Source organism: Kogia breviceps, chromosome 5 (assembly GCF_026419965.1).
Source record: "Kogia breviceps isolate mKogBre1 chromosome 5, mKogBre1 haplotype 1, whole genome shotgun sequence".
NCBI lineage: Eukaryota > Metazoa > Chordata > Mammalia > Artiodactyla > Physeteridae > Kogia > Kogia breviceps.
In genome coordinates this window covers 83,760,474-83,786,608 of record NC_081314.1, presented here as the reverse complement: position 1 = coordinate 83,786,608, position 26,135 = coordinate 83,760,474, and the positions used below count along the sequence as shown (strand labels likewise).

General features: G+C 35.8%; 1 protein-coding gene across 22 annotated transcripts in view; it reads left to right on the top strand.

The window, feature by feature from the left end:
• Positions 1-26,135, top strand: part of STXBP5L (syntaxin binding protein 5L) — a 422,914-nt gene that overhangs the window by 32,989 nt on the left and 363,790 nt on the right. For 5 of the 22 annotated variants that reach the window (XM_067034519.1, XM_067034515.1, XM_067034512.1 and 2 more), the window contains exons 1-2: positions 7,441-7,603; positions 8,738-8,934. In XM_067034519.1, the coding sequence (XP_066890620.1) occupies positions 8,746-8,934 (189 nt within the window). In that variant the 5' untranslated portion in view covers positions 7,441-7,603; positions 8,738-8,745. The other 17 variants (XM_059065413.2, XM_067034507.1, XM_067034510.1 and 14 more) reach the window with 7 other exon arrangements.

Genomic DNA, 26,135 nt, shown 5'->3' with positions numbered 1-26,135 from the left:
CCAGGAAAGGCTGTCAACACTTTATAGTTGTTATCATCTACATTAGGGTCAGAGCATCTACGGTCTGTGGTCTGAATCTTTTGCTCCTGTTCAATTTGTATGACAAATTCCAAGAGTTCACATCTCTATTTAGTCTATAGTGGCAAAAATCCGAACTATTTTTAAAAGCCTTAAATATTCTTTTAAGATTTGGTTGTTTTCCTGTGAAATTATGATTCTGTAGGCCTATCTGTATTTCTTTTTTATCCTTTAAGCTCTCCCTGTGCTTATTTTCTCATTTTCCTCCTCAAATAACAATAGCATATGACAAAATTATAATTTTAATTTGTTGATATAATTGAATGGAGGTTTGTATTATTTCTTTTTTTAAAAAAATAATTAATTTATTTATTTTTGGCTGCATCGGGTCTTCGCTGCTGCGTGTGGGCTTTCTTTAGTTGCGGTGAGCAGGCGCTACTTTTCATTGCGGTGCATGGGCTTCTCATTGCTGTGGCTTCTCTTGTTGCAGAGCATGGGCTCTAGGCGTGCAGGCTTCAGTAGTTGTGGTGCGTGGGTTGCAGTAGTTGTGGCTCGAGGGCTCTAGAATGCAGGCTCAGTAGCTGTGGTGCACGGGCTTAGTTGCTCCCCAGCATGTGGGATCTTCCCAGACCAGGGCTCGAACCTGTGTCCTGTGCATTGGCAAGTGGATTCTTAACCACTGTGCCACCAGGGAAGCCCCTGTGTTATTATTTCTTAAATTTCAAAATCAAACATGTGAATTGCTGTTTCTTTCTAAGTTTAAAGTTCTATGAAAACGTTTATATATTCTTCCTCCAAACTGAAATTACAAGCATTACTGAAATTATATGTTTTACCTTGTCATGTTTTTCTGCTCTGTTTAGTTGATTATGCTTGCCAATTCTTACAATTTTAAAACCTTCTGAATTTTTTTCAACATCTAAACAAAAACGTCAATGTAGCTGGTATGGGATATCACTTTACAAAAATGTTTATTGTAATATGAGTTCTCCACAGGAACATAAGCTTATAATGAGGGTATAATGAGGGTGCAACCTTTTAAAAATAAAATGTAGAAATAAGTATGAAGACATATTATTTTGACACAGTAATATCCCCTAAAAAATCTGATTGAAGGTTGATTGAACCTGTCTGAGGAATTAATATCATGCAAAAATTTAATATACGAGGCACATTTATGAAAAAAAGATCTGAAACTTTGCCAAAGATCTAGTATAAAAGTCTTCTCTCCATTATCATTTATAATAGTGTAAAATTAGAAATAAATGAAATATCCAAGAATGTGGAAATGATTAAATACATTGTGTAAATATCTGTATGACTGAATATATACTGACATTCAAAACAGTATTTCTGAAGAATATTTAATGAAATGCAGAACACAAAATTTTGAGTTCACAACAAAATGTTTAGTTAAAAAAAAAACTAAAATCGAAGTGGTATATACTGGACACTTCCAGTTTGTTCAAAAATGTCCTGAAATGGACTAGAAATAAATGCTTAAATTTTCTAAAGTTTCTATAACAAGCACACCTTACTTTTATAATCAGACATATATGACATTCATATAAATAGAAATATTAATTAAAAATGTGATCTTCAAGTATGTCTGGTAGACAGAAGGTTTTTAGGATTCCTGTGTTTTTTTGCCTACTGTAGGCTGCAGTTCAACTCTGTTGGCCTGTATCTAAATGGATATCTTTTAAATTACTTTTTCAATGATGCTTTATAGTATTTAGGAAGAGAATGCAGTGAACCTTGACTAAATAAATTATATAAAGACAGAATTCTGGATTGGAAAGAACCTTAAAGATCATCTAGTCCAAACCTCTCCTTCAATTTCAGCAACAGTAAATCCAGAGACACAAGCATCTTTTATATTAATAATAATGGGAAAATAAATTCAACTCTAAAGTAAGTTTCTATAAACTGTTTCACTAAAGCAAAAGAATAATGAAAATAATAACAAGGTATTTGTATAGTGGTTTGCATTCTACAAATTCATACATAATCCCATATTTTTCTTAAAATAACTTACATATGTAAAGGAAAAACTGAGGGTAGGAGGCTGAAAGGACTTGTTAGTGCTTCAGTTAGAAAACTTAGTCCTGTCTCAAGACTAAAGCCCTTTCTCCTACCACATCCCAACGTGATGGATGGATATGTGACAATCTATTTTTAAATATGCACGAAGAGCTGACTTTAATAACATGTTTAATGGCAAATATTTGCGTTTTGCCCTAGAAGGCATGAGTTCTGTTTGCAATTCTGTCATTGATTGTGTGCTGAGCCTTACTTTGTATGTTTTGGGTCTATCCTAATGACACTTGCCTGTTTATCTAAAACCCATGAGGGCTATGACATTATTTAATTAACCCTGTGGTTTCTCCATTTGTGGGCTTGGAGTAGGCTCAATAAGGGATTTTAATGCTGGTTGCTATTTCCTGCCATATGACAGAAAGCTGACAATTACCAATCAGTACTCCTCCTGAAGGATGTATAATAAAGTCAGAAAAAAGTCAGACGAAGAAGGAAGGAAATATAATTCCTAATCCTTTTGAAAGTTTTCCCAGAAAGGCTATAGGTCGAACCTGTTTTTCAACTGTGTTCTCTTAATGAAATTCTAATTCCTAGACTGGCAAATACTAAAGGATGGTGCTATAACTTGACTGAGGAGTCAGAAACGGGTGATAAGCTAGGTTGCTCAGTCCAAAAGCCAGTATCTCTGGTAAGCAGATTGGAAACGTTCACACTTGCTAATGTAAATAATTCCCAGCCTGGCCTTATGGTAAGTCTTGCGTCATCATCCAGCTGTTACGATATTTCTGAGACTACAGCCTCTCTGAGCAATGTCTAATTAGTTACGGAATAACTGATCTTCTTCTGTTTTGGTGGGAATGCTCCTCTGGGACTCTTAATATACTTCAAATTATACTGAGATTTATTGTGAGGTAAGACTTCCTATTATCTTGCCATCCCAAATGTTCTCTGCTGCTAGTTCTCCCTCCCCCGCCAACTCTCAAATGTCTTTTTAGGTCTAGTATCCAAACTGCTTAGCATATATTTTTCCTTTCTTTTATCTCTTCTGTCTGTTTTATCCTAATTATTTTTTGCGGTACGCGGGCCTCTCACTGCTGTGGCCTCTCCCGTTGCGGAGCACAGGCTCCAGACGCGCAGGCTCAGCGGCCATGGTTCACGCGCCCAGCTGCTCTGCGGCATGCGGGATCTTCCCGGACCGGGGCACGAACCCGTGTCCCCTGCATCGGCAGGCGGACTCTCAACCACTGCACCACCAGGGAAGCCCTATCCTAATATTTATATTCTATAATAATTTCTTTTTCTGATATCAAATATCTATATAATGGGATTTCTTTTTTTTCTCTAAAGAAAGCTAACAGCATGAGGAAAGAGCTTTGAGGTATGATTTAGAGGAGTCCAAATTCCTATTTCACAACCTACTAAATGTATGAATTGGGCATACTACTTAACCCTTCTTTGCTTCCATTTACTCACCTGTAAAATAGTTATCAATAGCTACCATACGTGACTGTTGTGAGAATTAAATAAGAAATGAAATGTAAAATTGTTTACACAGTCCCAGGTCATAATAGACGCTCTCCTCAAAGAACCTTGAATTTGATTGTCACATTATTATGGGCTGAATTGTGTCCCTCCTACCCCCAAATTCTTATTTGAAGCCCTAACACCCAGTACCTCAGAATGTGACTGTATTTGGAGATAGGGCCTTTAAGAGAGTAAGTTAAAATGAGGCCATTAGGGTGGGCCTTAATCCAATCTGAATGGTGTCCTTATAGAAGAAAATTTGGACACACAGAGACACCACTGATGCACACCACAGAAGAAAGACCATGTGAGGATACAGTAAGAAGGAAGTAATATACAAGCCAAGGAGAGAGGCCTCAGAAGAAACCAGCCCTGCTGACACTTTGATCTTGGACTTCTAGCCTCCAGAACTGTGAGATACTTAGTTTCTGTTCTTTAAGCCACCCAGTCTGTAGTATTTTGTTATGGCATCCCTAGCAAACTAATACACATATATTCACTACTTCAGAGGAATTGACCCCCACACTTCTCCTGTTCCTGTTTCTATTTAATCCTCTACTTAGTGATAGGGCAGTGATTAAGAGCATAATCTTAGAAGTTAGCCTTGAATTTGAAGACTGGGTTATATACGTAAGTGAACTTAGGTGAACTTCTCAAATGTTTTTGAGTCACAAATTTCTTCACATGTGAAATGGGGATAATACCTATCTCATAGAGTTACAGTAAGGATGAAGTTTAAAAAGATGCTTATAAATTTCATAGTATACTGTTTGGCATACAGGTGCTAAATAAGTGGTAGAATTTATCATTTTTATGTATGATGGACCATTTACCTGCGTTTTGTCAATTTGGCTTAGTTTTCTCCAAGCCTAGTCAGTTTAGTAAGTCTTCTCTGTGTGAAGTGCCACACACATACATACTTTCTACAATTATTTGATTATTTTTGGGGTGTGGAAAAGCAGCATCTGTTAGCTTCGTTGTTGGCTTGAAGCCAAGATAACAAACCCATAAAGTGAGTTGTAATATATTTTAAACATATATCTGAAAAACCCTTCTAATGTATTAGATTTGTTTAAATGATCTGATAACTTTTCTCCAAGGACCAAATTAGGCTATTTTTCTTTCTTGAAGTTCTTCAAACGTTTCATTTTAGGAAAACATCATGGCTTATCAGAAACTCCACTCCATGAGGTATTCTAGTTTGCAGTAGAAAGAAAAAAGTTCTACAATTTTAGTACCTGACTCAATTCTAAAGTTCTCTATATTATTTATAAGATATATTTCATAGTCTGGTCTCATCCCCTTTACCAGATTGTTTATAGAATAACATCTTATTTCTCTTTAATTAATTAAGAATGGAATTTGCCTCCATAGATATTTCACTATGCTTCTCTTACCTATTAAGATTTTTAGGCTATAAATGTTTATGCTGTCTCCTCATGTACATAATTCACCCTGTCTCTTGCTCATTTCTATCTTTTGCTCACAGTTTGTAAACTGGCATCATAATATCCTTTGTCCCCAGTGTCTCTCTCTCTCTCTCTCTCTCTCTCTCTCTGTGAGACTACAATTATGTGAAGATTTTTACTTGCTATAATTTATTCAAATTAATATTTACTGAGCACTTACTATGTATAAGACACTGTGCTACGTATCTACTGTGGAGGAAGAAGAATATTTAGGATAGCCTCAGAGTCCACACTCTCATTATTCTAGTCATATTTTTTAGGTTTCTAATATTTGTTTGAAAACATTTATATATTCTGATGACTTTTCTTCCACTTCCCATTCCTATTTGTTGTCCCATCTGAAGAGCTATCTACCCTGTCACCTCTTTTTAACTCAAGAAAGCCAGTGAATTCCCTCCAGGTCCTCAAGCAGAGTCTTTGTCAATCTGTTTTGTGTGCTTTTTCATTCTCAGTTCTCCCATAATTTTTAGAATAAAACCACCACTTAGTTTGCTAAGATAGTATAATGTTAGTGATTAGCAGCTTAGGGGGTTTTCTTGAAAACATTACCTCTCACTTTGCTAAATTAGGATATCTTCTTTCTTCATTCTCATCAAAAGACCAAACGATCATTTGCTATAGGTTTGTTTCCCTTTATTTGAAAATTAAGGAGTTGCCAATAGACTTTCTGATGAAGGAAAGGAGGGCATCTAAATCCATTATTTTAGACCACAATGCCTACTTCTCAAAGAGTTGAAGCAATTCCCCTCTCCCCTTTTTAAAAGAAAAGCAAGACATAAAAAAGAGGAAAGCAAACTCTTCAGCCTCAATAGACACCCATGCTTAGAAGTGAAATGGGCCAGGAAGAAGAGAAGAAAAAGAGAGTAAGGACAGATACACATTGTTAGGAATCCAATATAAAATTTGGAACCCTACTAAAATGGGTTTACATCAGACATGGAATTTGCTTCACCCTTATTTTTACCCCTCCAAAACCAGATATAATTGGGTGCCATCTCATAAATCTTTTACTAATAACTGCCAATAACCCAATTGTTCAAAACCCTTTAAGCACCTCTTATGTGTGAAACATTGTGTCAGGTGCTGAATAAGATAGGAGAAATACACAATACCATGTCTGACTACAAGACCATTTCTTTGTAGCTGTGGCAATAAGAGACTACTAGGCAGTATTGGAGGGGTCCTTGGGAGGTCTCCAAGGGAGTAAAATAGTACTAAAAAAATAAAAAAGAGAACATGAGCATTGAGCTGAGGATCCAAAAAAACTGGGCTCTATTCCATCTCTGCCATTTCCTTGCTATGTGACCTTGGACAACTCATTTCTCTTTCAGGTCTCCCCTTTCATCCCTCATCCCTTCCATTCCCTTCTTCCAAAGGAAAAAAAAAAGAGACAAAAGAAAAGAAAGAAAAAGAAGAGGTTATCCTAGAAGATCTCTAAAATGTAAGAATATATGGGATGATTACTAATAAGCTCTGTTGCATTGCCCAGATTGTAGTCTACAGCTGGCTATGGTCCCTTGAGCTGCCCTTCATTTTCGGAGATGAAGAAATCGAGGTCTCAAATTCCCCAAATTCAGTAGCAAGTTAGGACTCAGAACCACATCTTCCCATACATCTTTCAAAATGATTATTGTGACTCATAGAAAAAGCTTAAAAATATTTTTGACATGGCTTACTAAGTGAGAGATGTTTCTTAAAATTTTTTTTTGTATATATGAAAATGGGGGGAAGGGACAAGTCTACCTATTGGAACAAGGTGAGCGATTCATTCCTCAGGATCTAAAAGGCTGTATATTCCAAAACTCTATTGCAATAACATTCCATTTGTCAGATGTGACCTGTTAAACAATTATGCAAGTAGCATGGCAGTGAGGGGAGCCCATAGATACACCTGGAGAGCGGGAAGAGGCTCAGAGGTGGTAAACTGCAAAATACTTGCCCAAATCACAATATTGTCCAGAGTCAGACCTAGGGAAACCCTTTCCTGTAGCCCTGAAGGTGCCCAGATTCTCACGCTTCCGGGCATTCTATTGATTCACACTTGAGTCCTTCAACAGGTAGCGGCAATTACAGCCCCCAAAGCACGGCCCCCCAGCATAGTGGCCAATACCGCTGTCAATCAAATACTTCACCTGCCTTTCTAAATTTTCCCCTCCCCCTTTCATTGGCTCTTCTTTCGACCTATCCACAAATTTCTTCCGCGCCTCGCACCGCGGAACTTGGCTATTTGGAGCCTAGGATTGGAGCCGAGGCTACTCCCGCCCTTTGACGTACCAGAGCTCTCCGCCCCTTTCGCGGGCCCCTAGCAGCCAGGGGAGAAGGGGCGGGCGAGCGAGGGGGTGGTTCGGGGGCGGGGCTTGCCTCCCACGGCGGGAGGGCGGAGCCTGCGGTGGAGACTGCCTGCTCCGATAGGACCTTGGAGAGCGCCGGGCGCCGCTACCAGAGGGACTGGAGGAGCTGCCGGAGCCGGGCCGGACCGACGCCTGAGAGCCCACCTCCCTCCGCACCCCCAGCTTTCCGGGCTGGCAGGCGGATAGTGGCGGCTGAGGAAGGTGCCTAAGTCGGGAGTCAGTCATCCCTCTGGGACGCCGACGCCGCCGTCCAGGCGCGGCTCCCTCACACCTATGTGTGTGTCTGTGCGCGTGAGCGCCGGCGCGCGTATGTGTGCGTGAGGGTGTTTGCGTGTGATTCGGCTGGGCGCGCGAATGTCTATGTGAGGGTGGTTGCGTGTTAGCGCGCCCGCGGGCGAGAGCCCGGCGCCTAGGCGCTCGGCCCGGGGAGGGACCGCGGGAGCAGCGGCTCTCGTTGCCCAGCAGGCTGTGGCGGGACTCGGGCCGCAACCGTCGTCACCACTACCTCATGTCCCTCAAGAGCCACCGCCGTGCTGCGGGGAGAGCGGACGGGCGGGCTAGCGAGGCTGCAGCTGCGGGCAGAGCGGGGCGGGTGGTGGTGGTGGTGGTGGTGTGGAGGGTGAGAGCCGGGGGGTGGGGGCAGAGACTCGGGGAGGGAAGGGGGAGACGGAGCGGGAAGCGGAGGCAGTCGGCGCCGCTGCTGGCCCCTCCCGTCGGCTGTTGCTGTGGGTCACCTGCAGGTGTTTTGGGGTCTGGGCTGTTTCGGGTGGAAATGGAAAAAGGCCCCCTCACCACCCCGCGTTTCCTGTTGAGAAAAAGGGAGGGTTGAAGATGATGAGGGAGAGCCCAGAATGTGGTGGCAGAATAAATACGAGCTCTCCCCCACCACCATTTTTCTGAAAATAAAATACTCTGAGCTCAACCTTTAGGAGGAAAGCCCGCCTTTAAGAAAGAGAGTCTTGGTCTGATGGACTCTGGTTTGATTGTATAATAATGATGATATAATGCTAATGACGATGATGACACTGCCTTTTATTTTTACCCCGGTGCTGATAAAGCGTAGCTACAGCTGGGGATAAAGCCCTTGAAAATTTGGTGTCTGAGGAGGGAATACTGGTGTTTTTGGAGTTGTGCTTTCTTTTTCTTTTTGAAGGATATGCTTTTTAGAATTAAAATTTGACCAAAGGTTGATTTTTTTCCTTTTTTAAAACTCATTTCAAGCCAATGCTCGTAAAATGCGGACTGGCTACTGCCATGACTGATGAAAAGCTAAACACTTTTACCCACGTATAATTCCATGTGTTAAATCACCCTTTCCTTTGAATTTCTCAACAGTTTTTAAAATGAAGAAGTTTAATTTCCGAAAAGTTTTGGATGGCTTAACTGCCTCCTCCCCTGGCAGTAGTAGCAGCAGTGGCAGTAACAGTGGTGGCGGGGCTGGAAGTGGTTCCATGCATCCAGGAGGGACTGCAGGGGTTCTCAGAGAGGAGATTCAGGAAACCTTGACTTCAGACTATTTCCAGATTTGTAAGGTAAGTTTTGAATTGGCTTAAAGCTTATTATTTCTTTATTTTACTGCTGTGAGGAAAGAATTAAAACACACACTCTAGGGGCTGGAAATTGTTGAGATGCCAGTATCAGAGAGTCTGGTGCAGAGAATTTTGTGGGTAGGTCAGTTTGAATTAAGATATTCCAGGCATCAACTTAAAAAGCAGTATAGTTTAAGAGGGAAATAAGCAAACATAAAAAGTAGACTATGCAAGATAATATTAAGGCCCATTAATGAACTACTTTTTAAATTTAATATTTATGTATAGTTAATCCCATGCTGTCATTCAGAGAAACTAATTTTATTTCACTGTTCAGTATAAAATGATTAAAGCTATTAAGATGTTGCTAGAATTAAGTAGATAGGAGCTAGATGAATATGTCCATTTAAAAATATCTAATGGCAGTGTTTAAAATTCTGAATAAAAACACACCCAGATTCTAAAATTCTTAATAAACAAACAAACAAATGCTATGGGCTTAATACTTGTAAGAACTCAAAAATAGCCTGTGTTCTGGTTTAGTGAGGAAGCATTTTCGGTAATTATACTTTAATATTGAACTTCTAATAAATAAGCAAAAGAAAGAGTTTCTGATGGGGAGAGATGAGAATTTACAAAACAAGCATTGTGTTAATATATAGAGATAATTGTTTTATTTTCTGACATCAAGTGTTTTATAATTTTTATTGTCCTTTTTTGGGGGGTAGCCTAAGAATGTGCTTTTGACCTGTCATGTGCGGTAAGAAAGTTACCAAGTCATTCATATGATGCAGATGAATAGTTTTATAAATGTGTTTGAATACATGAGAAGAAATAGTAAATTTTGGAAATTAAGTATTAAATTTTTCAGTAATTCAACACAAACTTTTTTGAAATTATTAAAATTATTTTTGTAGTAAACAGATTATGTGTAATGGGATAAGTTTCAATTATTCCCTTAATGTCTGTCCCCAGTAGGGTGATTATAAAAACAAATATGTAATTATTAAAATATTATAAATTAGATTACATAAAAGCAAGTTTATTTAGAATTAGGTTAGATAAACAGATTTAATTCTAATCTACCCTGTGAAATTTGTATACAGTACAATTTTGTATACAAAGTTGTATACAATTTTGTCCTCACTTTGAAATAATAGATATTTTGTCAGATTAGTGAGGAGCTTAATAGTGGTCATGAGGCAAATAATGTGAAAGGGTCCTAAAGGCCAAATTTGAACTGCTAATCAGGGGACTTAGGCCCTGTTTCTCTAATCTTTGATGTATTACTATTACCATTCCAAGAATCTTAAAAAATTTCCAAAGTCTCTCAGTTCATGAATGTGATAGTAATGCAGGATAGTTTTAGTAGAGGTAAACTTGATATAGAAAAGATAAATTTCTGAAACAGAATGGCATTGGACTGTTGATGGTATAAACTGGTAGAGAAGGTTTTAAGTAAAACATTTCAGGGGAAATGGGTGAATGCAATAGAATGGGATAGATAATCACCTTCCTATTTATTTAGGCAAGACAGTCGTGCAAAGTGGCAGAAGTTAAATATGTATTACTTCAAAAACATATGGGATGGTAGGAAGAGCACTGGCCTAGGAATCAGAAAATTTGTATTTTATTTAAAGCTCTGCCACTTGCCAGCCACATATTCTTTGGAAAGCCATTTATCTGCCTTGTGACTTGATTTTCTCATCTGTAGTATGGTAATAAGTATTTCTGCTCTTCTTACCTAAGAGGGTAGTCGGGAAGATCAAACAAGACAATTAGGTGAAGGCAATGTATAAGTTGGAAAAGGCAATGAAATGCATATTTATATGATTGTTAAAGTTTTAAAATCACCTTGTTCTTTGTGGAATGACTATAACCAGTGGGTTACAAAATATTAGGTAAGAATATTCAAAGAAATTATACAGATAGAAAGCTATGTGAGCTGAATACTAATAGTATTGAAATCTCACTAAATGGGGAAAGTTCTGTGACATCTTTAGATAGGAATATAGTTATTAATTTTAAAAAGTGGTTATATGACTTTGTTACCTGGACTGTAATAAAATATGTAAAGATGCATTAAGGAAACTCCAAAATTAAAACTCTTACTAAAATGGGGAATTAATTTGGACTCACTGATTAGATGTGCAAAGAACATTCTATTCTGAGTACTAAGCAGTTGGTACCTTCTGAGTACTTCTACCTTTTCAATATGGCCAAAATTAAAGTACAAATCAAGAATCTGCTCTTTTGAAAACCATCTTCCTCTCTATTATTTGATTGGTTGTCAAATTCTATCCTATTTCCTTAGTATTTTTACAATTTATTCCCTTCTCACCATCTCCAGTACTTGTTCATTCCACCATATTTTCTTGCCTGGTCTCTTCTTTTTTGTGTGTGTGTGTGTGTGTGTGTGTGTGTGTGTAAAATTTATTTTGGATCTATAACATGTTTACTGATTTGAATAAGGCTTATTTCATTAACATGTAATTTCCCCCTGTAACTTTTACTAACAATGCACTCTGTTGAATCCCTCTCTGGTATCAGGTTCTTTTTAACAATTCAGTCCAATTTCATAACCTTAGAAAACACCTTTATTGTGAAAAGGAGGGACAAGAAGTGTTTAAAAAGCTTCTCTGACTGCACCTTGTTTTATAGTTTTGATTTTGGAACCATGTGAACATTTCATATAATTAAAAAATTTGGATCAAAAAGGAAAAAAACTCCTACAAATCTGAAAGAAATGGATACAAATGAACCTAGGAGTATATAAAATTGATAGTATAAACCACACAGAAAAAACCAATTATTTCAAATGACATTAAAACTCAAACTTTTAATGGACCTCCATGGTGAGGTATATCCTAAAGAGCAAAAAGAATTACAATGAAATATTCAGTTGCAATTCATAGTTCTTTTTTTTTTTTGACCACACAGCTTGTGCAGGTGAAAGCATGCAAGTGAAAGCTTGGAGTCCTAGCCACTGGACCAGCAGGGAAGTCCCATAATTGATAGTTCTATGTTAGTAGTAATACTAGTATTGTAGCTTTGAAACTATTTTACACATAATATACATTATATATGTATATGTTATGTATATGCATAAGCAAATACGCAATCAATGTCATTAAAACTAAGATTTTCAGTGTGAAAGCAAAGGGATACAAATGTGATAATTGATGATTTAATTTTTCACTTAAATTGGAAATATCCATATGAATGCATGATGTAGTTTTCTTTCTGAAATTCACATATTTCCTAGCTTTATTTACTGAGAGGGCATAGAAATAATGAGAGTCTGGTAGAAGTGAGCATCCCCAGTGCTGATCATAGTCTCTGAAAGCCATTTCCCAACAAAAGGAAGAAAGGCTCCTTGAAAAGAATGGCTTGTTCTAGGTCTGGGGCAGGAAATTTACGAGATGAGCTTGATACCTCTTGCTATGCCAGAAAGCAGGAATGCTTTCAATACCACTGGGATTGTGTGGATACAGGGGTCAACTTCAAGGAGTTCACATTGGCCAAATTTGGGACAATTTGAGCCTTGAATACTGCAATGTATAAAGCATAAAGTGTACAGGCATACCTCATTTTATTGTGCTTTGCTTAATTGTGCTTTGCAGATACTGTGCTTTTTACAAATAGAAGGTTTATGGCAACCCTGCGTCAAGTAATTCTGTTGGAACAATTTTTCCAACAGCATTTGCTCATTCCATGTCTCTGTGTCACGTTTAGGTAATTCTCACAATAATTCAAACTTTTTCATTATAATTATATTTGCTGTGATCTGTGATCCCTGATCTTTGATGTAACTATTGTAATTGTTTTGGAGCACCACGAACCTGTGCCCATTTTTTTTTTTTAACATCTTTATTGGTGTATAATTGCTTAATGGTGTGTTAGTTTCTGCTGTATAACAAAGTGAATCAGCTTTACATATAGATACATATCAGATACATATGTATACATACTGAACTTAAAAACTTATGAACTTATAGATACATATCAGATATATATGTATATGTAATCAGATACATATACATATGTCCCCATATCTCTTCCTTCTTGCGTCTCCCTCCCTCCCACCCTCCCTGTCCCATCCCTCTAGGTGGTCACAAAGCACAGAGCTGATCTCCCTGTGCTATGCGGCTGCTTCCCACTAGCTATCGATTTTACATTTGGTAGTGTATATATGTCCATGCCACTCTCTCACTTTGTCCCAGCTTACCCTTCCCCCTCCCCGTGTCCTCAAGTCCATTCTCTAGTAGGTCTGCGTCTTTATTTCTGTCCTGCCCCTAGGTTCTTCATGACCATTTTTTTTTTTTTTAGATTCCATATATATGTGTTAGCATATGGTATTTGTTTTTCTTTTTCTGACTTACTTCACTCTGTATGACAGACTCTAGGTCCATCCACCTCACTACAAATAACTCAATTTCATTTCTTTTTATGGCTGAGTAATATTCCATTGTATATATGTGCCACATCTTTTTTATCCATTCATCTGTTGATGGACACTTAGGTTGCTTCCATGTCCTGGCTATTGTAAATAGAGCTGCAGTGAACATTGTGGTACATGACTCTTTTTGAATTGTGGTTTTCTCAGGGTATGTGCCCAGTAGTGGGATTGCTGGGTCGTATGGTAGTTCTAGTTTTAGTTTTCTAAGGAAACTCCATACTGTTCTCCATAGTGGCTGTATCAGTTTACCTTCCCACCAACAGTGCAAGAGGGTTCCCTTTTCTCCACACTCTCTCCAGCATTTATTGTTTGTAGATTTTTTGATGATGGCCATTCTGACAGGTGTGAGGTGATACTTCATTGTAGTTTTTATTTGCATTTCTCTAATTAATTATGTTGAGTATTCTTTCATGTGTGTGTTTTGCCTGGTCTCTTGAAATCACTTCCTAACTGATTTTGTCACCTCTTGTTTTACCCTATTCCAATTCATTTTGTTATAATAATGGTTATTTCTGAATTATAATGTTAATTATGTCATTTTTCCTGCTAAAAATTCTATGTTGGTTTCCCTAGAGCAGTGGTGATCTATAAACAAAAGTCTTATGTAAAAGCCCAGCAAAATAACACCTATTAAAACAGATAAATATGGTAGTTTATTGGTGTACATTTAAAAAAATATAATAAATTATTCAGCCAATAAATAAAAAACTTTTTCAAATATTCGGTTTTGTTGTATGATATTATCCATAGACAGGTCATAGAACATTTGCTAACCTTAAAAAAGTAAAAGTACAACCTTTATAATCAGTGACACATCTATATGAAGTTCAAAAAGAGATGGTGGAAGAAATTTTTGTTCAAGGTCAGGAAAAAACAGGTTAATAGCATCAGTTTACTGCAATCTGTTTTAAGTTCAGTTTGTATGCATTTGAATGCCCATGTTGTTCAGGTGTTTGTGCAATAATGAACTGTCTTTTCCAAACTTGAATTCCATGAACACAATTTGAAACCACTGCTCTATACACTAAACTTCAAACTGTTTAATTGATCTTTATATAGTTCCTTTCAGAAGGGGTCCTTGTTTACCTTTCCATCCAAATTTCCTTGATACCCTAAATATATTGTATTCCCTGAAAGTACCATATTTTCTCATATCTCAATGCCTTTTCTTAGCTTATTGCTACGGATTAGAATATCTCTTCCAGCTTTAATATAATTAGATAATTCCAGTTACTTTTCATTACTTTGTAGTTGAAACACCATCTACATGAAACCAGCTCTGACCACTGCCTTCCTCATCTACCCACCCCAGGCAGAGTTAGGTTTTTTTCCTCCCTCTTCTCTGTTTGCTTATAGCATCTGCTATAGTGTGAATTTAGCAACTTATTGTGGTTAAAAAAGATTTTTTTGTCACTACTATTATACTATGAACTCTGGGAGACAATTATATTTTATTTTCTTATTATTGTTAGGGTGCTCACTACCTATTAGGCCAGTGGTTCTTTTTTATTTTTGCGGTACGCGGGCCTCTCGCTGTTATGGCCTCTCCCGTTGCGGAGCACAGGCTCCAGACGCGCAGGCTCAGCGGCCATGGCTCATGGGCCCAGCCGTTACGCAGAATGTGGGATCTTCCCGGACGGGGGCACGAACCCGTGTCCCCTGCATCGGCAGGCGGACTCTCAATCACTGTGCCACCAGGGAAGCCCGCCACTTGTTCTTAACTCTGTCTAAAAGAAAGATTTCTAGCTCCACCCCAGTCTTAGAAAATCAGAGTTTCTAGGAATGGGGCCTAGGCACTTGCATTTTTAAAAGAACCCCACAGGAGATTCTGATGCACAGTCAATATTGAGAACCAGTATAGCAGGCACTTGATATACTTATGAATGAAGTAGCATATACATGGTTGGTTGATTAATTGAAAAGAGATTAAAGCATGAAGTCATTAATAATGATATATGTCTTAAACATTTTATTTTAAATGAAAACATTTAAATATGCATCAGTTTACAAATCACTTGATAAATGACCAAGATTTTTTTGTTGCACACTGGTTCTCTGATTAGAGTTCTGTGTAAACTTCTCATCCATAAACCATCCCAAATTCATTACATGCAATTTTCAGTTTTTGTTTGTTTAAAGTAGAATAAGGAGGAAACTTCAGTGTCAGATGAGATACATATTTTAACAAGCAAATAAATTCTCTTTCTATATATATATACACACATATATATCAGCTGACAGTTTATACACATGGGTGTATAATCTAGATGAATATATATATATATATACATATATATATATACACACAGACCTATATACAAAGTATAGATGAACATACGTGTGTGTGTGTGTGTGTGTGTGTGTGTGTATATATTTTTTTTTTTTTCTAGTTTTATTTTGTGTTCATCCCTGTAGCTACCTGGCCCACACCTAGTTAGTCTGGGAGCAGGAGAGTGTGAGTATTCTAGCTACAAGTTTATTAGTTTCAAGCATTTAATGAACCATTAGTATCAATCTGTGTTTTACAAAGAGAATGGAGAGTTTTTGTTTATCTAGTAATTTGCTTAAGTTAAAATTAGAAAGCTTCATCTGTAAAATATCCCATTAGACCTTCGTAAGAGTCCTATAAAGAAGTCAAGGATAGTGTTAATATTTTCATTTTACTGAGAAGATATCTGAGACCAGAGAATTTAAGTGGTATCCTTACATCTCCAAGTTGGTAAGAGACATAGATAAGTTTAATGCTCTGGTTTTTGATTCTCAAATCCAGTACTTTTTCTGCTTCATTTTTCTTACGAATTAGAAAAAGCAACATGATTAATTCCTTAGGAAACAGAGAGACTTAGAGAAGATAGATTATTCTGTTGCCTCTCCCTTAAAAATACATCTCAAATCTGACCATGTCTCTTCCACCACATGTCTTGCCTGGGCTACTATTTTATGGCCTTTTCGGGTTTCCCCTGCTTTCGCTCAGTCCTCACCACAGTCTCATCTCATAATAGGTAGAGTAATCCTTTTAAAATTTAAATCATATCATGTCATTCCTGCTCAAAATTCTTCAATGGCTTTTCATTTCTCTTAGAAATAAAATCAAAAGTCCTGTTATGTCTTACAAAGCTCTAAATGATCTGGCCCCTGACAAGACATGATTTTCAACTGTTTTCTGTTACTTATTCTGCACCAGCTACACTTGCTTTCTTACTGTTTCTCAGGCATGATTCCTGCCTCAGAGCTTTTTGCATTTGCTGTTTCCCTCACATGGAACATTTTCCCCCCAAATAATTACATTACTTGTTCCCTTTGCATCATTCAGTTCTTAGTTCAACTGTTAACTTCTCCGAGAGATCTTCATTGACCACTGTTCATCCCCTTTACTCTCTACCCTTATCCTGATATTTTTTCTTGATAACACTTATAACTACCTGTTGTTAAATTATATAGTTATTTGCTTGGTTTTTTGCTTCTCCTCTTATAATGTAACTCCATGAGGACAGAGCTTTGTTTTGTTCACAACTATCTCTAATTCCTAGAGCAGAGCCTGCCACATAGAACGCAGTCAAATATTTGTTGAATGAATGAATGAGAGCAAGGAATCTGATAGAGTGATGTATTAAGATCAAACTAGATATATTTTGAACAATTTTTTGGAAAAGGCTTTTATTAAATATAGTTCATATTACATAAACACAAGGAAATCATTGAGCAAAAGAGTGACACCACTTTAGGAACATGGTATATATTTTTTAGAAAGATATGGAAAAGAAGATTGTAGGAAGATTCAGTTAAATTTATTTCAGTTTTTGTTTCCAAATGATATTTTTAGGGGAACAATTCAGAAATATTAGACTGACAGTGACAAACACACAGGATGTTCTAGACCTAATTAACAAAATAGACAAAATAAATATATCACTGGAACCAGATGGCATAATACCTAAAGTTTGAATAAACTCTTAAATTAGGTAACTCACTATTCATCAACATTTGTAAGTTGAATTTATAAATGGTCATGGTGTCAGAGACAACATGTAGATAACTAGTGTAACTTCTTACATGGAAATGGATTTGTAATCATGATATTCATACCAAACATAATATCAGATCTTCCCAGATAAATTGGTGTAAGCTCAGAAACATAGTCGTGGACTATGGAGAGTTGGGCTTTCCAGGACTCTGGAAAGCTGAAAGGAGATTAATTGCCTACATATCCCTTCTTCAGGTTTTTCATTGTCCCATATTCTTCCAATTTCATATCATTTTACTTGGGAGATTCTATACCTGAGATTGGCACAAGACCATGATCATAGTTCCACATTTCTGCAGTTTTCATTCATTAAAAGAACTATGCAAGATTCTCTGAGATGTGTGGACTTGTCTCATTCTATACTTATAAATGGGTTGAATAAAACATAGTACAGTTGACACTGCAGGATAACTTATTACAGATAAAGCATCTGACAAAGACTTCATGCTCCTGCCACTAGAATGTACAGTGGCAAATAGACGTCTTTAAGAATAGTAATGGAGGCAAACCAGAAGAATTAAGCTCTCTTATTAGGATTGAGGTGTTAACAATTTTAAAAACCAAAAAGAATTAAATTAAAAATTTTTTAAGAGCTAGAAAAACCAAAGCCAAGTTATTCAGTACTCTAGGCTCTCTACTTTGCCTATCCTGAGAGCATAAGGCTGCAGGGGCAGGCTTGAGTAAGGGATTATAGATTTGTGGGAAGTATGATTACAAATTTTTTAGGTTACCATGGAGAACAATTACGTTTTCTCACAAAAGGTCCTTTGGTGCTAGTATATTGTCAGCAAATTGGGCTGTTGGTCTCATTTAGTATGGCAGTTCTTATGTTCTTAAAAACAAATGGTGTCATGCTTTGTGTATGCCTCAATATAGAACTAATTTAAAATCTTATGTAATTTCTGACTTTGGTTATCTGTAGGATTATCAGTAATGCTTAGAGTAGATTACTATCTCTTGAAGTTTAGTGCATTTCTGTAGACCCCTTCTGACTTTGCTTGAAGATGTGCCTGTGAAAAATCATAGTTAAGTTTCATAGTTTACTTGTAATGATAGAATGATTATATTGATTTCCTGCATTATGGTTCCATGGACCATTTACATATTAGTTTAACAGCAATAACTTTGACTGTATCCATTAAAGTTTTCAAGTACAATAGAAGTCCTGTTTTAAGCTTTTAAATTGAGTTTTTCCTCAGAGAAAATTGAGTTTTTGTTCCTACTTAATTGTCAAAATAACAATCTTTATAAAAGATCTTAGTTATAGCAAGAGTTCTTTTCTTTTTTAATTTAAAAAAGAAGATAACTTTTCTTCTTTTTAATATTTGAAGGCTAATCTTTTGATGTGTGTTAAACACAAGTGTTTTTATTTAAAAATATATATTAAGCATACCAGGGAATCATTTCTGCTTATCTAAGTAAAGCTAAAAGTTATTTATAAGGACTGGTAGAAAATCAGTGATTAAGTTTTAGAAAGAAAAAAATAGAAATTGTATTTAAAGGATTTATAGAAGGTAGTTGTAAACAATAGAATATAAGACTTCCAAAAAGTGCATAATAGGCCTACTGTGATACACGTAGAGAGGCTTGGTTAAATGGAGCATTCATAGTCACTGAAGGAATACAAGAAGATATTTTGACAAGTTTATTATTCAAAAAATATTTATTATACAGAGTTAAAAATGATTAGGACATAAACCATTCTCAGCCAACTGACTCTAATGAGTGAAATAATGTGTTTTGGTTGATTTATCAGAGAAATCACTTATGGTACTTTCTGGACTTATGTAAGATATTAGAAAGAAGAGTATGACTTTAGTTCTATTGGAGGCCTCAAATTACCAATTGTTGTTGATGTTGTAGAGAATGACTTTGAATATATTATGTAATGATGATACATAATCAATATAATGAATTTTAATTAAAATATATAATATTTAATGTATTAATTTTAGTTGTGTCTTATAATTGGATTATATATATACAGTAAGTATCTCAAATTGAAAATAGCATAGAAGCAACAAATAATGGTGGTTTTAGATGTAGGTTTAATACCTGGATTTAAAAGGTAGGGTAACTAGAGAAAACTGTTATGTTTCTTCAGTTTTTCTCCTCTGTTAATCACCTATAGATTTCAGTCACATTAGAAATCTCTAGTACTTTACCTAAATGAACACAATAAAATTAGACTGTCATGAAAATTTATAGGATGGCTTAATGTTCAGTCTAATTTGTTCATTATAAATTGACTAAAAACCTGTCTATAAGTCTACAAACCAAAAAAAGTTTGAAAATAAGTAGTACAGTAAATTGAGAAGTTAGGTTGAGTCTGGGGGAAATGCTTAGTTTGTCAACATGTAAGTAGATGGAAAATGTAAAGCTAGCGAAGGAGACATAGGAGAACTGAGCAGAATGATATGAGGAAAACTCAAAAGTAGAAGCAGATAATCTGAAGCTTTCTTAAGAGAGATTTATATTAAGAGACAAATTCAGGAGTATCTCAGCATTGTAAAGAGATCAAGGATGGTGAAAACAAAACAAATGAAAAACAAGCAAACAAACCAGAACTACCAAGAGACAGCTGAATTAGACCAAGAGGAAGTTGATTAGGGTAAAAATATTTATGGTAAAATGATGGACGGAATTAAGGTCACACTATTAATAGAGAGCAGAATTGATAGGATTAGTACTTTTAAGAGTAAGTGTGTAAATTGATTTTAAATAAGAGAAAAGTGTTGGGAAAGTAGCAGAGATGGTAGATTCTGATAACATTTTGGTATATTGTAGGGGGGTTAATGCAGTCTATCCACAGAAGAGAAATTGAGGCTACCAGAAAAGGAAGAGTAGGGTGGGAAATAGAGGTGTGATTTGCCCTTTAAAATAGTAAGGGTATCTTCCTAACAGAGTTTACTGTTGTTGAGAAATTTGCAAGGGCTTCTTTTCCACAAATGCCACCAGCAGATTATACTTTTGTCAACAATGCTCTGTTTTCTCCTTTTAGTACCACCAGACTTAGACCTGCATCATTCATGGTATAAATTTTACTCTTGCAAGATAATTCCCATATCTCTCTTAAGACAAGACCAGGTTAGCATGATATAAAAGCTTTGTTATTTTGTTTTTCAAGACAAAGGCAAGCTTCCCTAATTGAATTTATAGTTATTAAAAAAGAAAACAAAAACAAACAAAATAAGACACAAGAAAAAGAAATATCCTGAGCAGTAAAAGATTATTTTAAACGAAAAAAAAAATAAGGGTATCTGATTTGGAAATTTTTCTTTACTTGAGGAGAATACATATTTCATTTGAATTCTCAGTAAACTCTGTGCTTTATCTCCATATAAAAATACGTGGTTCTACTAGAAGATTGCATTAGTTTCTATTTCTGCTGCAACAAATTACCAAAAACTTAGTGGCTTAAAACAACACAAATTTATTATCTTATAGTTCAGGAGGTAAGAGGTTTGAAATGGGCATCACTGGGCTAAAATCCAGGCATTGGTAGGACTGCATTCCTTTCTGGAGGGTCTAGGAGAGAGAGTTTTCTTTCCTTTTCCAGCTTTTATAGGCTGCTCACAATTCCTTGACTGATGGCCCCCTTCTGTTGTCAAAGCCAACAGTGGCCAGTTGAATCTTTCTCACATTGCATCACTTTAACTCTCCTGCTTTCCTCTTCCACATTTAAAGACACTCATGATTACATTGGGCCCACCAGGATAATCCAGATTAATTTCCCCATCTCAAGGTCCACTGATTAGCAGTCTTCATTCCATCTGCAACCCTTAACTCCCCTTTGCCATATAACCTAACATATTCACAGGTTCTTTGGGGAGCCATTATTCTGCCTTTCACAAAGATGCTTATTACTTTCACTTGTCTTTTGTTTTTTAGTTACTTTATGGAAAACAAAATAATAACAGAAACAATAGTATAATAAACTCTCAGCTTCAACGATTATCAACTTTGTAAATCTTCATCTCCCATTTCATTATTTTAATGCAAACCCCAGAGATTATACCATTTTATCTGTAAAAAGTTCAGAGATCAGATAAGGACTCCCTCTCTCTTTTAAAAGCTATGAACCCCAAACCATTGTCACATCTAAAAACATTAACAAAATTTCTTTGTATAATCTAATTTGCAGTTAATGTTTAAATTTCCTAAATTGTTCCATAGTAACATTTTATAATTGAATTGTTTGGATTGGGATCCAAACAAGGTCCACATTTCATTTTCATTTGACTTGAACTTATCTTTAGTTCAATTTGTGTGCTGTTACAGAGTCTGTTGGTTTGTTTTGAGATCAGCTATCCTATGCTTTTGTGTGTGTTATTGAGAACAAAGCTCTCTGATTCATTTCTGAGCTGGGCGACTATATGTGAGGAAGTGGGTGGGCTGTGCAGTGTACCACAAGATGAAAAGTAGACTTAAAAGTTATTTTCTAGAGATGGTCACATCTTTTAAGGAATTGGAAAATAATATTTTAAGTCAGCCTGAGCTATTCCTACTTTTTGTTGCTACTGTGGGGTATATTTCCCTGAGAATATTAGAAAAGAGGAAAATATAAAAGACATAGGATATATCAAAGTGAATAAGAGTGGGGTAGATTTTTTAGGTTGCACTCAACAGTATTAATTTTTATCTATGAAATAACTTACTGGAGGGATAGGATGGGATCCCGTTGCACGTCTCTTTTTTTAAGTGAATACTTAAAAGACAGGTGAAAAAAAACATTTACAAGGACTCACACTACTTAGAATTATATAGCAAGAAGCTGAAAGTGGATTGGTCAAGTCTATTAACGTAGATTTCTTCTATATTATAGGATATCAGAATAGACTAAATATACTTGAAGAACTGAATTAGAGTGCATTAAGAGGAGGAGCAGAATAATGATGAGGAATGTACTTTGATTTATTGAGAAATCCATTTATAAATAATTTTTACACTGTTTTTATTGGTTACTTATATAATTCAAAAGCCTCCTGGTAGTTTATTATAGGATCTTTCTTTGCTTTTTCCAGTTCTATCTTAACCAAAATTCCGTTGCTATTTGAGGTAATATTCAATACTCTTTTAAAAAAATTTTGGTTTTAATGAGATATAATTGACATACAGCACTGTATAAGTTTAAAGTGTACAACATAAAGATGCGATTTACATCTATCATTGATTAGCACAATAAGTTTAGTGAATATCCATCATCTCATATAGGTTCAAAATTAAAGAAATAAAAGTTTTTTTTTTGTGATGACAACTTTTAGGATTTATTCTTAACAACTTTAACATATAATTAGCAGTGTTAATTATATTTATCATTTTGTACATTACATCCCTGCTACTTATTTATTTTATAACCAGAAGTTTGTACCTTTTGACTACCTTCATCCAATGTCCACCTCCAACCCCACCTCTGGTAACCACAAATCTGATCTCTTTTTCTATGTTTGTTTGTTGGTTTGTTTGTTTTTGAAGTATAACTGACCTACAACACTATGTTAGTTCCTGTTACACAACATAGTGATTCAATATTTCTCTACATTTCAAACTGATCAATATTCAGTACTCTTTTGTTCTGACACAGGTATTAGTATTAGCCTAGGCATTAGGTGAATTCATTTACTTATTATGTATATTACTTATTATGTACTTATTTATTAAAGGCCTATATTATGTATAACTCTGTATTAGGCACTTTTTAACTAGGCCATCATTTTTTTGGAATTAGTTTGCAAGGCCAGCACACACTATATGAACCATTTATATTTTTATGGGATTAATGATTTACATCATGTGTACTTCATTTTTTGGCCACTTTTATGAAACTTCCTCTTTTATTTTGTTAATTAAATTTTTTAAAAATGGCTTAAATTCTTTGCTTCTTCCCTCCTCTTTATTTGTACTTCTGCTATTTTTGCATCATTTTTAACGTATTTTTTGTCTTTCTCTTTCTATTTCTATTCTCTTGGCTAAAAGCTCTTTTATTCTAAAATGAAAGAACCTGGAAAATGTTTAAAACATATTTCTTTTGCCACAATTTTCATTCTCCTAACAAGTCTAATAGTTTTATTGGGACTATTAATATACCAAAATAGCTGTTTAAGTCACAGCTTCTCTTTTATTTATCAGTATTCTCTTTAAAGGATTGAAACGTGTTTAAACTTGGTATGCTCAGTGTAATCCTCAAAGAATTATCTTCAAATCATGCTATTTGATAAACTAATTTGTGTCTTCATACAAAGCAGCATTATACATTTATAATAAAAATTTTATTTAATTTAAACATTTTTCACATGCACATGTATTTTATTCTGAGGAGAGCTATAGGTTTAAGAAGCTTGGAGTAAACGATAAATATCGAGAGAATTGGATACTAGGAGCAGAACACTCCAGAGCTGACAGCTGAAAGCAACATAGGAAAGAAGCAGGGAAGGAATAATTTGAGGTATAATTTATACATCATAAAATTAACACATTTTAAGTGCTCAATTCAATGAGTTTTCAGTTATAAACACTATGTAACCATCAGTCAAAATATGATATAGCTTATCTTAAATTTTTAAAAAGTTTCTTCCTGTCCTTTTCCAGTCAGTTTCCACTTTCACCACTTTCCAGAGGCAATGAATTCTTAACTTTTATCACCATAGCTTAGTTTTGCCTGTTTTTGGACTTCATATAAATAGAATCACACAGTATGTATTGTGTGTATGTGTCTATGTGTGTGTGTATGTATGTCTTCTTTCATGCAACATAATGTTTTTGATATATGTCTGTGTTGTTGAATCTGTCAGCAATAAATTTGTCTCTTTTTTATTGCTGAGTAATAGTCCATCAGATATTTTTATTGAAAAATTACATTTCTATTACAAATATAAACATGCTCATAACAGAAAATACAACAGGTAGAGAGAAAAACACTCCTAAATTATTCAAATTTGTACGTTGAATACTCAGATACAGATAATGATTAGTGATTTTTTTTTTTTTTTTTGTGGTACGCGGGCCTCTCACTGCTGTGGCCTCTCCCATTGTAGAGCACAGGCTCCGGATGCGCAGGCTCAGCGGCCACGGCTCATGGGCCTAGCCGCTCCGTGGCATGTGGGATCTTCCTGGACCGGGGCACGAACCCGTGTCCCCTGCATCGGCAGGCGGACTCTCAACCACTGCACCACCAGGGAAGCCCCGATTAGTGCTTTTTTTGAGGTACATTTTATATCAGAATTTTTTGTTTAGTTTTTTGTTATGTGGAAATAAATGACCACCCATATGAGAACAGAGGCTGTTTTTTCAAAGCTTGCTATAGCAAGGGAGTCAGTGACCATTACTTGCTTTTGGCAAAGACTCGAAGACCAGCAAGGGAGTGGGGAAAGCTTTATAGTGAAAAAAAGGGTAGGCTTCAGGTATGCTCCTTTTTTTTTTTTTTAAATTGAAGTACAGTTGATTTACCATGTTGTGTTAGTTTCAGGTATGCAACAAAGTGATTCAGTTATATATATATATATGTATATATATGCTTTTTTTTCAGATTCTTTTCCATTATAGGTTATTACAAGATACTGAGTATAGTTCCCTATGCTATACTTGTTTATTTTATACATAGTAGTATGTATCTGTTGATCCCAAACTCCTAATTTATCCCTCCCCCCCTTCCCCTTTGGTAAGCATAAGTTTGCTTTCTACGTCTGTGAGTCTATTTCTGATTTGTAAATATGTTCATTTGAATCATTGTTTTAGATTCCACATATAAGTGATATCATATGATATTTGTCTTTCTCTGTTTGAGCTACTTCACTTAGTATGATAACCTCTAGGTCCATCCGTGTTGCTGCAAATGGCATTATTTCACCCTTTTTTATGGCTGAGTAAGGTCTGCTCTTATTGGAGGTTGTTGGCATGAGAAACTGGAGGCAGACTAACTATAAGTAAGGCATCCTATATGATTGGTTTGGGAATCATATTTGGCTTTCTTATTAGTACTGAGTTTGAAGTGTTGTGGAGGAGGGGTCTGCAAAAATTAGGGAGCCCAGCAGTCATTGACCAAATCTTAATATTCTGGGCTGATAGCTGCGGAGGTTGTGGTTTGGCTTCCTGGAATGATTGCTGCAGGGATTGTGGTTTGATTTTCTGAGCTTACCTGCTGCTGCAGTTTGTGGGCCAGAGTTCTGTTGTCATACCTGGTCCAGCATTATATATTGTATGTTCAGTCTCTCAGTTGTATTTTGGTTTGTGTTGTGGATCCTATATAGGATTCTACATCCTAGGATTTTTTTGCTTATTATTAAACATTAATGTTTTTTTCATGTTGTTAAGATTTTTTTCTTCGCATAAGTTTAATGGCTTTAGAACAGTCCATCTAGTGGATGCACTCTTCCTTTATTATTGGAAATTCAGCATGTTTCAGTTTTCCATTCTTTTAATAATGCTGTTGTGAATGTCTGTGAACATTAAACCTTCAGCATATTTATTATTTCCTCAGACTAGATTCCTAGAGGTAAAATAGTTGGGTTATATATCTTGCTGAATTACTTTCCAAGAGGATTCACCAATTTAAACTCACTTTAGTAATATATAACTGCCAGTTAAATAATAGTCACCAGCTTTAGATATTTAAAAATATTTTTTCTAATTCAGTAGATGAAAAACAGAATTTATTTTAATTTGTATTTTTTGATTATTAGTGACCTTGATTATTTTTCCATATATTTATTAACCAGTTGAGTT